A 14,904-nucleotide genomic window follows, 5' to 3' on the forward strand; every position below is an offset into this window, starting at 1 on the left:
CTATAACTAAAGATATATAGTGAATTAAATAAAAAAACACAAATAGTTGACTATTATTTCGTTGTATAACCCCCATTTCGGATGACGGCGGCACATCTACGAGGCATGGAGTCCAGTAAGCGCTTACATCGGTCCACTGGTATATTAGCCCAAGCTGATTGCACTACTTCGCACAATAACTTTGCATTGGACGGTTTTTCATCAACGGCGTTCTTTATATCCCCCCATAAGTTTTCAATGCGGTTCAAGTCCGGGGATTGAGCTGGCCACTCCATTACTGCAATTTTGTTCTCCCGAAAGAAATCCTTTGCTCGCTTGCTCGTATGTTTTGGGTCGTTATCCTGTTGGAAAACCTATTTATGGGGGGATATAAAGAACGCCGTTGATGAAAAAAACCGTCCAATGCAAAGTTATTGTGTGAAGTAGTGCAATCAGCTTGGGCGCTAATATACCAGTGGACCGATGTAAGCGCTTACTGGACTCCATGCCTCGTAGATGTGCCGCCGTCATCCGAAATGGGGGTTATACAACGAAATAATAGTCAACTATTTGTGTTTTTTGAGTTAATTCACTATATATCTTTAGTTATAGTGACTTTTTAATAAAAATCTTTTCAAACTGCTATTTTTATGAACATTCTTTTCTGACACTTGTGTAACCTTTTTCAAATTTACCACAACTTGGCGTGATGCAGAAAAAATATTTTTTGCTCTTAATATAATTAGCCTTATTGCGTTATTACATAACGCAAACGTTTTTAAATTTGGTTTGATTTACTTTAGATAAATCCACTTTATTGGGGTTCTCAGAAAGCACTGCTATTAATATGAACATAACTGTATATATTAAAAACTAAATAATCAAAATGGTTTTGTTCTGATAGCTGCCACTTGCTCTGAGCGCGCTTTTGTCAGATGTTATTTTACGATTGTACGATGCGGTTGTCCAGCGCGGTTCCTATTCTAGTGTTTATAATTCACATCTTTGGCGGTAAGCATACATATGTACGTACAGCTGCGATCACTTAAATAGTAGCGTGTAATCAAAGAGGAATATATAAAGAAGAGGGGTCAGTTTGATTTTTTACGAAATGCATTTGTAATGCACCAACCTGGCGGGTATTAGAAAATTAGGTAATTCTTTACTTTAGCTCACAACTGTTAAAACTCGTCCAAAAATATTGGGAGAGGTGTCAAAAGACGCGTTATGAACCCAGGACCACGAATCCGGAAGCGGAAATTGGAAATGTTACTTCTTTTCGGAGATATTTGCAAACAAAATTTAAAATTTGCATGTGGTTGTGGTAAGTTTGATGATTTTGTGTATCCAGAAGAAAAACTGTGGGTAAAAGTGTTTTGTGCGGATATAGTTTTGGTCTCCAAACCAGTGTTGGACCCACCCAGGCTAATTTTTTTATAAGCGCGGCCGAAGGCCGCCAATGCAGAAAGGTGTTCTCCGCAAAAACACTATGGATCCCACCCTCTGCTTCGGAGCGCTCCGGGCCTTTTTTCGGTTTTTTGGAAATATCTTTTGACAGAAATAAAATTTTGAATTTTCGCTTTCGGATTCGTGGTCCTGGCATCAAACCATGTCTTTTGACACCTCTCACGATATTTTTGGACGAGTTTTAGCAGTTGTGAGCTAAAGTAAAGAATTACCGAAAATTACCTTCTACACATTTTTCACAAGTTTATACTAATACATATATATTATGATTGTTGGAAAGAGAATCAATCCTTTATTTAATACGATCCCTTAAAACAAACCCAAGTACCACATGAAAATGTGTAAAAGCAATGCACCGCCAGTGGGTTATTTGGCAGTTGCCCCAACTCACTGTTCAGAGAACAAATTTTCTATCACTCAACCGACGAAATCATAAATAGTATTCGCTGAAAGCGCCCATTGGCATATCATATGACTTACATCACTTATTATTCATCTTATGTATTGAACGTACAAATTTGTTTTTTAATTCTGATCTATAGGGTATAACCTACCTTTGTGGCATTTTGAATAAATCAAATATTACTGTGTTATTTTTGAAGCAGTGAACTATGATTTATGTGAAATATTCAGTGATCATTAAAATAGTAGCGCTGGAGAAATAAATTCTCAAAAATTACATTAAAGTTACAGCTTCTAGTGACCGGTTTTTCAGTGCGAGTTTAAACTCCAGTTAAAGTTGACTAGAGATTAATCTTTCGACTTTCTCGGATAACAAAATGTTGCTGCACATTAGCTTAAGCGGCCAAAGTGGGAAGGTTTAACTCTAGGCAACTTTAACTGTAGTTTAAACTTGCACTGAAAAACCGGACCTAATTAGAGAAAACGTTATTGCAGTCGCAGAAGACGTCAAATTGTGCAAAATGATATTTTAAGATCCACTAGCAGAACGGAAATTTATCTTTGTAACTCAGAGTTATTTTTATAATTTGTCAAAATTGTATCAAGAAATAAATAAGTACATAAAGGGCGCGATAACTTCCGAAGAGATTTTAAGCCGAACTTCTCTTCCAATTTGCGTCGTGCTCCTTTTCTAATTTTTTCCTACAAATTGGCGGGATGGGTCCTACATGTTTAACGCTGAATCCGTGCGGCATATTGTTGTTGTTGTTGTTGTAGCAGTGTAATCCCATTTAATTTGTTGAACCCCATCCGTACGGCAAGATTGATAAGTTTTCACTGAGAAACTTTTCATGGCGGAAATACACTCGGAGTGTTCGTCAATTAACTACCGGGGGTGACCCCGTTTTAAACAACTTTTTTCTAATTGAAAAACCTATAAATATTCCACACAAGTAGGATTAAAAATCATATAGAAGTAGTATGTACCTAAATGCTGAATAAAGGAATAGCTACAAAAAAGCAATACTTAGAGACCAATTGCAAAGCGAGCAGCGGGACATTCATATGGCTGAGTGGGTAAAGGCATCACTAGTATAAAGTATGAATGTTCGAGACTTCGAGTTCAATACTCAGCTCCCGAGAAGCTAATTAATGATGAAGTGAAATTCAGAAACATGCCCTTTGCAATTTTCTCTAATATAAATAACTAAAACAATTGTATTGTAACGAATTTAGGGAAACCCCGCTTATTTTACACCTTCTACTAACGTTCGTATCGCCAATATTCAATAATGCAAAATGGTATTTATTATAATACTTTGAAAGTACTTCACAATAACACTTATACTTCGCAACCAATAACGTGCTTAAATCAAACTGATTACGGACTACTCAGCTTCTGCTGCTTTTATACTCTCTGCCCAAATGTCTAGACGTTTCTTCTTCTAGAATCCTCTACCTGTTCACCTTGGTTCGTGGTTTCTCAATTGTTTGTATGCGGTAAACTACATCATTAATCCGTTTCACAACTTTGTATGGGCCTTAATTACACTGCAATTTCGGTGACAAACCTTTTTTCGTTGTGGGTTGTATAGCAGCACCAAATCTCCTTTCCAGAAACCTTCCGAATTCATTGCTTTATCATATCTGGCTTTCATCTTGTCACTCATAATCTTTGTTCGTTGCCTTACAAGATCGTGTATTTCTCTCATCTCTTCTTCCAAGACACCAGTGGATTTCAAACTTCAAATCAGCTGGCACTCGAAGGTCATTGCCAAAAATTACCTTTGCGGGAGTTTGGCTCGTTGTCTCATGCACTGCCGATCGGCAAGCCATCAAGAATAATGATATGTGTGTATCCCACTCTTTATCGTACTTGTCGACTACTTTCCTTAAGTGTTCTTCCAAGGTTCTATTGAAACGTTCCAGCATACCATCGGATTGAGGATGCAATTCAGTTGTCCGTGTTTTTCGAATGCCCAATTTCTTACACTTCTGACTTCTTGAAATATCGCTTATTCGAAATTCCTGCCTTGGTCAGAATGTAACTCCATTGGTACACCATACCTTGCAACCCAATCGTTTGTAACCACTTCTGCTACTGTTTCCGCTTCTTGATTTGGGATTGGGTATACCTCTGGCCATTTACTGAAATAATCCATAACCACCAGTACGTATTTTTTTCCGCGGTTGCTAGTAGGAAATGGACCTGCGACATCCACGGCGTCCTTTCAAATGGTGCACCTGAAATATACTGCTTCATCTGGCCATGACTCCGGGTTTTGGGCCTTTCGCTCTGCTGCAAACCTCGCAGTTGGCAATCCACTCAGTGACCGACTGACGGCAACGAACCCAATAGAATCTCTCCTTAATCTTCTTGAGCGTCTTCGTAATTCCAAGATGACTTCCACTTGGACCGTTATGTAGCTCACTGAGAACGTCGGGAATCCTTTTCCTTGAAACAACTATCAGTTTCCTCTTACTTTGACCATCCTCACTCTCCCATACTCGATGAAAGCAACCGACAATTCTAAACTGTTCCACTGTGCCCAATATGACTTCGCAATGGGACTCTCTGCCGACATCTCCTCTCTATTTGGTCTCTCGTTTCGTTCGAGCCCTTGCATAACATGTGAAAGATCTGTATCTTCTACCTGACACTTCCTTAGTTGTTCCATGTTCCATTCATCCGAACACGTCATAGACATTAGCCGGAAATCTATAATGTCTTCTTCAGCCTCGGCCTTTGAACAGTGCTTGCATTCCAAACTACATGGTCTTCGTGACATTGCATCAGCATTTCCACGAGTACTACCTTTTCGATGCTCAATGGAGAAGTCATAGCTTTGTAGTCGCTCGATCCACCGTGCCAATTGTCCTTCTGGATTACGAAACTGCAAGAGCCATTTTAGCGCTGCGTGATCTGTCCTGACGCGGAATCGCTGCCCGTAGAGGTACTTGTGAAAATGTTTAATGCACCCTACCAATGCCAACAGCTCTCTCCGTGTAACGCAATAGTTCCTTTCTGGTTTTCCAATTGATCGACTGTAATAGGCAACTACCTTCTCCTGTCCATCGACCAGTCGTGATAAAACGCCTCCTATAGCATAATCTTGCTCCTGGAATCGGATATGCCAACATTTGGGCAGTGCACAATCGCTTTTTCAATGTTTGGAATGCCACTTCTTGCTCCTTCTTCCATTCAAAAGCTTTATTTTTTCTTGTAAGCTCGTGGCACGCTGGCAAAGTTTGGTACAAACCGTCGGTAGTATGTGCACAGCCCAAGGAAACTTCTTAATTCATGCAAGTTCTGTGGTCTTGGCCAATCCTTTACAGCTTCTATCTTTTCATTCGCAGTTAAGATGTCCTCTGTGCCCTTGTGCCCCAAAAAATTTACTTCCTTTTTAAACAGCGAACACTTTTTGGGACTTAGTTTCAGACCAGCGCCAGCTATTCTCTGCAAAACTTCCTCAAAGTTCTTAAGATGTTCCTCAAAGTGCTTGCCAAATACGATGATGTCGTCCAGGTACACTAAACATGTTTTCTAATGTAGTCCTCTCAGTAACTGGTTCATGCGTCTCTGAAAAGTAGCTGGTGCATTACAAAGTCCAAAAGGCATCACTATAAATTGCCAAAGACCATCACCGACACTGAAGGCTGTTTTCTCTTTGTCTTCCTCCTTCACTTCCACTTGCCAGTAGCCGCTTTTCAAGTCCAGTGTGGAAAACCATTTCGTACCAGATAGCGAGTCCAGAGTATCTTCAATTCTTGGCAATGGGTAGCTATCCTTTTTCGTAACGTCCTTCTTCTTCACAAGTGCCACCGGTGAGCTCCATGGACTAGCTGATGGTTCGATGACGCCGCTGTCGCTCATTTCTTGTACGATTTGACTCACAACTTCCCGCTTCGCCAGTGGAACACTAAGAGGATCTTGACGGATCGACCTCGCATCTCCAGTGTCAATTTGATGTTTCACAACCTTGGTGCGGCCTGGTTTGGAGCCATATTGGTCAAATATGTTGGCGTACTTTAGGAGCAGTTGTTTTGCCTTGCTCTGATAGGCTTCCTCTAGTCCCTCCATCCATGCCGTGATGTCATTTGAAAGATCAGTATTACTAGATGAAACGTATTCCTGGTGCTGCTGTTCACACTTAATAACTACTTCAGCCTCTTGGCATCTTCCCAAAATAGCTCCTTTGGTCAGTTTGAGCTCCTTTGGTCAATCTCTGCAATGTGCCCTGGGTTTCCACACTTAAAGCATTTGACGGCACCATCGTTCTGCTACGTTCCTTTTAATGCTTCTAAAATTGTGTCTACCCAGTCTGGCCTTTCCTCTTCCACGCGATGAGCTTTGTATACGGGCTTACTCAAAAGTAAGGCAGTTTCCTGAGTTAGTGCATGGGATACGGTTTCAGCAAATGTTTGCTTTGGGCTTCCGTATGTAGCTCGCTTTATTTCGACGTCCCGTATGCCATTTATAAAACTCTGAATCTTTACCCTTTCAGTGTATTCCACAGGTGCATCCGCATTTGTAAGATGAGCCAATCTTTCAATGTCTGAAGCAAACTCCTGTAAAGTGTCATTAGATTTTTGGTAGCGGTTTTGCAATTCTATTTGGTAGATTTTTTTCCTGTGTTCGCTTCCGTAACGTCGTTCTACAGCAGCCATCAATGCTTCATCGTTGTTCCGCTCTCCTTCGGGAATCGTCTGTAGGATTTCGGCTGCTGGCCCCTTCAATGCTACGAATAGAGCTGCAACTTTATCTTGAGCATTCCAGTTGTTCAATGTTGCGGTCTTCTCAAACTGAAGCTTAAAAACCTGGATTACTCGCTGAACCTTTGGATTACTCGCTGAAACTGCTGGGCGATTTAGTTGCAACTCCTGTATACGACCTCTCAATGTTTCAATCTCGGCATCGATTTTGTCTTCGAGTTGTAAAATTTTGGTATCCTGCGCCTCCAACTTCGAGGAAATACTTCCTTCTTGTTATCTTGTTGATATCTGTGCTGAAATTTGCGTCCACATTTCGGATATTCGTGCCTCTTGTTCTTCAATCTTAGATGTAATCTGTGTCGACATGTAATTTATTCAACAATTCCTCTTCTGACACCAATTGTAAAGAATTTAGGGAAACTCCGCTTATTTTACACCTTCTACTAACGTTCGTATCGCTAAATTGTTGAATAAATAACTCCAATATTCAATAATGCAAAATTATTAGATTACTTTGAAAGTACTTCCCAATAACACTTATACTTCGCAACCAATAGCATGCTTAAATCAAACTGCTTACGGACTACTCAGCTTCTGCTGCTTTTATACTCTCTGCCCAAATGTCTAGACGTTTCTTCTTCTAGAATCCTCTACCTGTTCTCCAGCCATACGCGCGTGGATTTATAGTGTGTAACCATATGCGTGTGTATATGTGAGCTCTACTTCGCTGATTATGACATGCGTTTGAGTATCTTTGAGTATATCTCTGCTGCTTGTATGTATGTGTTTACATGATGATTAATGTGTTTATGTAGCTTGCTTAAATGTTTTTGTTGCTGTGAATTTACTTAGTAACAGCTTAGAGATGGTAATATTCGTCACAGTATAAAGCAATATGAGCATGCCTAGCTTATTAATAACAGATAATTGAAAAGCTATTTCTAAATTTTTTGATGTTGCTTAGCCCGGGAGTTGAACCCAGGATCTTCGGTCTGGAATGCGGCGCACGCTACCAAAGCGGCCGCCAATCTCATCCATTGGTGGACCGGGAGCTGTAGTCATTATCGTGCAGTCCTGGGCGTAGGAAAAAATGGTAGCTCCTGGTAGCGAAGGGAGATTCGATATGTAGAATTTAAACAAAATCGGGTATAAAACACCACCTTGCTTAATTCTTCTATGCTTAGAAGTTACGTTCCTGAATTGCACCGATTACTGCCGATCAGACAAATAATTTTCGATCAACCTTTGCGACTAGGAGGAATAGGGGACTATTACAAGTCTTGCAATAACGTGCCGTGGTTAACTGTATCAAAATCTTTTGATAAGCCTATCTCTACTGGTAGTATTGTTACGTACCATATATATGTATATTGAAAATTCTATTAAGATTAAAACTGTAAGCCCCATTTTTTCATGCATGGAGGGGGGGGGGGGGGAGGGTGGCACTTATCTGCTTTTGATCGGATCTATATGTAATACCAAGGACCACATTTTCGCCATATTGCACAGTGATATCAAAGGTTTTTGACCAACGGTTTGCAAAACTTATAAATTCTCTTTGGCTTAATGTAAATAAGTAAGGAAGGCTAAGTTCGGGTGTAAACGAACATTACATACTCAGCTGAGAGCTTTGGAGACAAAATAAGGGAAAATCACAATGTAGGAAAATGCACCTAGGGTAAACCTGGAATGTGTTTTTTATATGACATGGGTATTAAATGGAAGGTATTAAAGAGTATTTTAAAAGGGAGTGGGCCATAGTTCTATAGGTGGACGCCATTTCGGGATATTGCTATAAAGGTGGACCAGGGGTGACTCTAGAATTCGTTTGTACGATATGGGTATCAAAAGAAAGGTGTTAATGATTATTTAAAAGGGAGTGGGCCTTAGCTCTATAGGTGGACGCCCATTCGAGATATCGCCATAAAGGTGGACCAGGGGTGACTCTAGAATGTGTTTGTACGATATGGGTATCAAATGAAAGATGTTAATGAGTATTTTAAAAGGGAATGGGCCTTAGCTCTATAGGTGGACGCCTTTTCGAGATATCGCCATAAAGGTGGACCAGGGGTGACTCTAGAATGTGTTTGTACGATATGGGTATCAAATGAAAGGTGTTAATGAGTATTTTAAAAGGGAGTAGGCCTTAGTTCTATAGGTGGACGCCTTTTCGATATATCACCTAAAGGTGGACCAGGGGTGACTCTAGAATGTGTTTGTACGATATGGGTATCAAATGAATGGTGTTAATGATTATTTAAAAGGGAGTGGGCCTTAGTTCTATAGGTGGATGCCTTTTCGAGATATCGCCATAAAGGTGGACCAGGGCTGACTCTATAATGTGTTTGTACGATATGGGTATCAAATTAAAGGTATTAATGAAGGGAGTGGTGTAGTTGTATATGTGAGGCGTTTTCGAGATATCGACCAAAATGTGGACCAGGGTGACCCAGAACGTCATCTCTTGGGTACTGCTAATTTATTTATATATGTAATACCCCGAACAGTATTCCTGCCAAGATTCCAAGGGCTTTTGATTTCGCCCTGCAAAACTTTTTCATTTTCGTCTACTTAATATGGTAGGTGTCACACCAATTTTACAACGTTTTTTCTAAAGTTATATTTTGCGTCAATAAACCAATCCAATCACCATTTTCATCCCTTTTTTCATATTTGGTATAGAATTATGGAACTTTTTTAATGTTTCGTAATTTTCGATATCGAAAAAGTGGGCGTGGTCATAGTCGGATTTCGGCCATTTTCTATACCAAAATAAAGTGAGTTTAGATAAGTACGTGAACTAAGTTTGGTAAAGATATATCGATTTTTGCTCAAGTTATCCTGTTAACGGCCGATCCGAAGGACAGACGGTCGACTGTGTATAAAAACTGGGCGCGGCTTCAACCGATTTCACACATTTTCACAGAACAGTTATCGTCATAGAAGCTATGCCCTTACCAAATTTCACAAGGATTGGTAAATTTTTGTTCGACTTATGGCATTAAAAGTATTCTAGACAAATTAAATGAAAAAGGGCGGAATCACGCCCATTTTGAAATTTTTTTTTATTTTTGTATTTTGTTGCACCATATCATTACTGGAGTTGAATGTTGACATAATTTACTTATTTACTGTAATGATATTCAATTATTTGTTAAAATTTTACTTAAAAAAATTTTTTTTTAAAAAGTGGGCGTGTTCGTCAACCGAATTTGCTAATTTTTATTCAGCACACATATGGTAATAGGAGTAACGTTCCTGCCAAATTGTATCATGATATCTTCAACGACTGCCAAATTACAGCTTGCAGACATTTAAATTACCTTCTTTTAAAAGTGGGCGGTGCCACGCCCATTGTCCAAAATATTACTCATTTTCTATTCTGTGTAATAAGTTCAACAGTCCTACCAAGTTTCATCGCTTTATCCGTCTTTGGTAATGAATTATCGGACTTTTTCGGTTTTTCGAAATTTTCGAAAAAGTGAGCGTGGTTTTGGTCCGATCTCGTTCATTTTAAATAGCGATCTGGGATGAGTGCCCATGAACCTAGATACCAAATTTCATCAAGATACCTCAAAATTTACTCAAGTTATCGTGTTAACGGACAGACGGACGAACGGACGGACATGGCTTAATCAATTTTTTTTTTCGATACTGATGATTTTGACATATGGAAGTCTATATCTATCTCCATTCCTTTATACCTGTACAACCAACTGTTATCCAATCAAAGTTAATATACTCTGTGTGCAAAGCACGCTGAGTATAAAAATGTATATTGGCGGCCGCCGTGGTGGGATTATAGTTTGCTTCCCCTATCATTCTGCAGATTCAGGGTTCACCCCAGACAAAGCAACATCAAAAATTTAGAAACAAGTTTTTTCATTCAATTCGAGCGCGGTCGCCCTTGGAAGTGATTTGGCAAACACTCCGAATGTATATCAGCCATGAAAAGCTTCTCAGTGAAAACTCAACTTTTGTAGATGCCGTTTGGAGTCGGCGTAAAACATGTAGGTCTCGTCCAGCCAATTTGTAGAAAACATTAAAAGGAGACTGACGCCTATTGGAAGAGAATCTCGGCCTAAAATCTCTTCGGAGGTTATCCCGACTTGCATTTATTATTTTTTTTAATAAATTTATATTGTGCATCGTAACTTTTTTCCACTCGTCAATTTTCACCACTTCATCAGTATTTGTTAAAGCATTGTTCCTTTTCCCGTTATTGAAAAATTTTGTTTAGCTTCAGTCTATCTACATCTTCTATAAAAATCAAATTCTGTGTGTGTGTTCCCTATTGAAACGTTTTTTCCACAATTCAATCATCACCAAAATTTTGGTTATAGGTTCCTTCGATCAAGACGAAGGTTTTTAATATTTCATATTTCAGAATTAAGAATTTTAAATTTAATTTTTTTTTGGCTATTCCACCGAGCAATCTTAGCTCCCAAAAATGATCATATTAACAAAATCAATGATTGCATTCAAAACCAAATTCCTGGTGAAGTGACGAAATATAAATCGATCGACACAGTTACAGATGAAGATCAAATTGTGAATTATCCAATTGAATTTCTAAACTCTTTAGAACCACCTGAAATGCCTGCGCATTTATTAACTTTGAAAGTTGGCTTCCCAATCATGCTTCTTCGCAATTTATACCCACCAAAATTGTGCAATGGAACCAGACTTTGCGTTAAGAAATTAATGCCGAATGTAATCGAAGCAACAATCATCAGCGGTAAAAGCAAAGTTGAAGATGTGCTCAGACCACGGATCCCAATGATTTCTACAGATTTGCCATTCTTTCCTGTACACCTTGCTTTTGCAATTACAATGAACATAGCACAAGGACAATCGCTTACTCTTGCAGGATTAAATTTAGAGAGTCCATGCTTTCCCATGGCCAGCTATATGTCGCTTGCTCTAGAGTTGGAACGCAAAACAGGTAAAATAACGCAACGTTCATTCAATCTCGGGCGTTACAACGTTCGCCGGGTAAAACTGGTATTACATAAATGACTTTCTGAAATATGAAGTAACTATCAGGAAAATGACGCCTGCGGTCTGTATTGCCTTTTGTGGGAGAGTTTATTTAATTTTCCTGAGAGGAAATGGAAAAGTGAATGGCTGGATCTTCAGGGTCTCACCATTGTTTGGGTCTCACCATTGTTTACAACAATGAGATTATTGACGATATGGAACATATCATGAAGCTGCGGATGAGTATCTGCAACTAAAACTCGGGATTGACAGTATACCGTCCAAAATCCCAACATTTGCCTCTGTAAACCACGAGGTATACCCATTGAGCAGAAAGAGGTGGCTGGTGTAAAAATATATAGCATCAGAGGTTTTCCAGCAACCATGCTTCAACAAATCAGAGCTTATAGATTTTCCTGATGGCAAAAAAAATATTCAGCTTATCAGAACTTTATTTTGAATTACTCTGGTTAACCATGGAAACGGTTAGACAAACATAAAACACTCCCAGCCGTATGATCAAACCCGACAGACATTGGTCTGACTTTCTCTATCTATCTCTGTCTCTCCTCGATCTAACACTCCCCCTCTCTTATTTCCTGTCCCTTCTGCGTTTTTTCCAGTTTACCTTAATCGGCCCACTTAATTTTCTTATTCCCTTCATTCTCCTGCAAATCTTTCCACCTTTCTTATCATTCTTCTTATCATTGTTCCTGTTAACCTTTCCCTTATTCTTCTTTTATTCTCTCTCCTCATCTTCCTCTTGTTCTCTTTACTTTTCCGACTTCCCTTTAACTTCCTCTACATTTTATTCTCATTCCCTCTGTTTTATTTTCTCTTTTCTTTCGTGTCCCCGTTTTCTTTGTGGGGATATATCGAGTTTGGTTTTATCCACACATTACATTAAATAAATAAATGTAAGACGCGATAACCTCCGAAGAGATCTAAGGCCGAGCTTCTCTTCCAATTTGCGTCGTGCTCCTCTTGATTTTTCCCTACAAATTGGCCGGACGGGACCTACATGTTTTATGCCGACTCCGAACGGCATCTGCAAGGCAGATGAGTTTTCACTGAGAGCTTTTCATGGCAGAAATACAATCGGAGCGCTTGCCAGACACTTCCGAGGGGCGACCCCGCTTAGAAAAATTTTCTTCTAATTGAAAAATCTTATTTCAAAAATTTTGATGTTGCTTTGCCCGGGAGTTGAACCCAGGGCATACGGTGTGATAGGCGGAGCACGCTACCATCACACCACGGTGGCCGCCCCACACATTACATTACTAACGTAGTAAAAAAGTAACAAAATAGTACGAAAAATTTTCCCTCCCTGACTTCACCTGTCTAGTTTTATTGCGCCATGGCTTGTGTTAAAGTCGCTGCTTAAAAACAAATACTCTAGATGCTGGAACTTGTGCTCGGCAACTTGGTTTTCAAGACAACGCAAAAAATCTTTTCTCTTCGATATTTATTTTAAAACTGCTACTTTTTTGCCTTTTAATAATTATTTTTCGATTTTAATCTAATTTAATATTTCGTGCCTCATTTTGATTTTTTGAATGAACAATAATTTTTATACTCAGTTGAGCAGAGCTCACAGAGTATATTAACTTTGATTGGATAACGGTTGGTTGTACAGGTATAAAGGAATCGAGATAGATATAGACTTCCATATATCAAAATCATCAGTATCGAAAAAAAATTTGATTGAGCCATGTCCGTCCGTCTGTCCGTTAACACGATAACTTGAGTAAATTTTGAGGTATCTTGATGAAATTTGGTATGTAGATTCCCGGGCACTCATCTCAGATCGCTATTTAAAATGAACGATATCGGACTATAACCACGCCCACTTTTTGGATATCGAAAATTTCGAAAAACCGAAAAAATGCGATAATTCATTGCCAAAGGCGGTTAAAGCGATGAAACTTGGTAGATGGGTTGACGTTATGACGCAGAATAGAAAATTAGTAAGATTTTGGACAATGGGCGTGGCACCGCCCACTTTTACAAGAAGGTAATTTAAAAGTTTTGCAAGCTGTAATTTGGCAGTCGTTGAAGATATTATGATGAAATTTGGCAGGAACGTTACTACTATTACTATATATGTGCTAAATAAAAATTAGCAAAATTGGATGAAGAACACGCCCACTTTTTAAAAAAAAATTTTTTTTAATTCAAATTTTAACAAAAAATGTAATATCTTTACTGTATATAAGTAAATTAAGTCAAAATTCAACTCCAGTAATGATATGATGCAACAAAATACAAAAATAAAAGAAAATTTCAAAATGGGCGTGGCTCCGCCTATTTTCATTTAGTTTGTCTAGAATACTTTTAATGCCATAAGTCGAACAAAAATTTACCAATCCTTCTCAAATTTGGTAGGGGCATAGATTCTATGACGGCAACTGTTCTCTGTGAAAATGGGCGAAATCGGTGGAAGCCACGCCCAGTTTTTATACACAGTCCACCGTCTGTCCTTCCGCTCGGCCGTTAACACAATAACTTGAGCAAAAACCGATATATCTTTACTAAACTTAGCCCACATACTTATCTGAACTCACTTTATCTTGGTATAAAAATGGCCGAAATCCGACCATAACCACGCCCACTTTATCGATATCGAAAATTACGAAAAATGAAAAAAATGCCATAATTCTATACCAAATACGAAAAAAGGGATGAAACATGGTAACTGGATTGGTTTATTGACGCAAAATATAACTTTGGAAAAAACTTTGTAAAATGAGTGTGACACCTACCATATTAAGTAGAAGAAAATGAAAAAGTTCTACAAGGCGAAATCAACAACCCTTGGAATCTTGGCAGGAATACTGTTAGTGGTATTGCATATATAAATAAATTAGCAGTACCCGACAGATGATTTTCTGGATCACCTGGTCCACATTTTGGTCGATATCGCGAGAACGCCTTCACATATACATCTAAGGGCCACTCGCTTTTAAAACCCTCATTAATACCTTTAATTTGATATCCATATCGTACAAACACATTCTAGATTCACCCCTGGCCCACCCTAATGGCGATATCTCGAAAAGGCGTCCACCTATAGACTTAATGCCCACTCCCTCTTAAAATGCTCAGTAACACCTTTCGTTTGATACCCATATCGTACAAACATTCTAGAGTCACCCCTGGCCCACCCTAATGGCGATATCTCGAAAAGGCGTCCACCTATAGACCTAATGTCCACTCCCTCTTAAAATGCTCAGTAACACCTTTCGTTTGATACCCATATCGTACAAACATTCTAGAGTCACCCCTGGCCCACCCTAATGGCGATATCTCGAAAAGGCGTCCACCTATAGACCTAATGCCCACTCTCTCATAAAATGCTCAGTA

General features: G+C 39.1%; 1 protein-coding gene across 2 annotated transcripts in view; it reads left to right on the forward strand.

The window, feature by feature from the left end:
- Nucleotides 1-922: 922 nt before the first annotated feature.
- Naglu (N-acetyl-alpha-glucosaminidase) overlaps nt 923-14,904 on the forward strand; it is a 29,534-nt gene continuing 15,552 nt past the window's right edge. The window contains exon 1 of one of the 2 annotated variants that reach the window (XM_067769574.1): nt 923-990. In XM_067769574.1, the coding sequence (XP_067625675.1) occupies nt 936-990 (55 nt within the window). In that variant the 5' untranslated portion in view covers nt 923-935. Of the gene's footprint in view, nt 1,005-14,904 lie in introns of both variants that reach the window. The other variant, XM_067769575.1, reaches the window with a different exon arrangement.

Source organism: Eurosta solidaginis, chromosome 2 (assembly GCF_040869045.1).
Source record: "Eurosta solidaginis isolate ZX-2024a chromosome 2, ASM4086904v1, whole genome shotgun sequence".
NCBI classification, from domain to species: domain Eukaryota; kingdom Metazoa; phylum Arthropoda; class Insecta; order Diptera; family Tephritidae; genus Eurosta; species Eurosta solidaginis.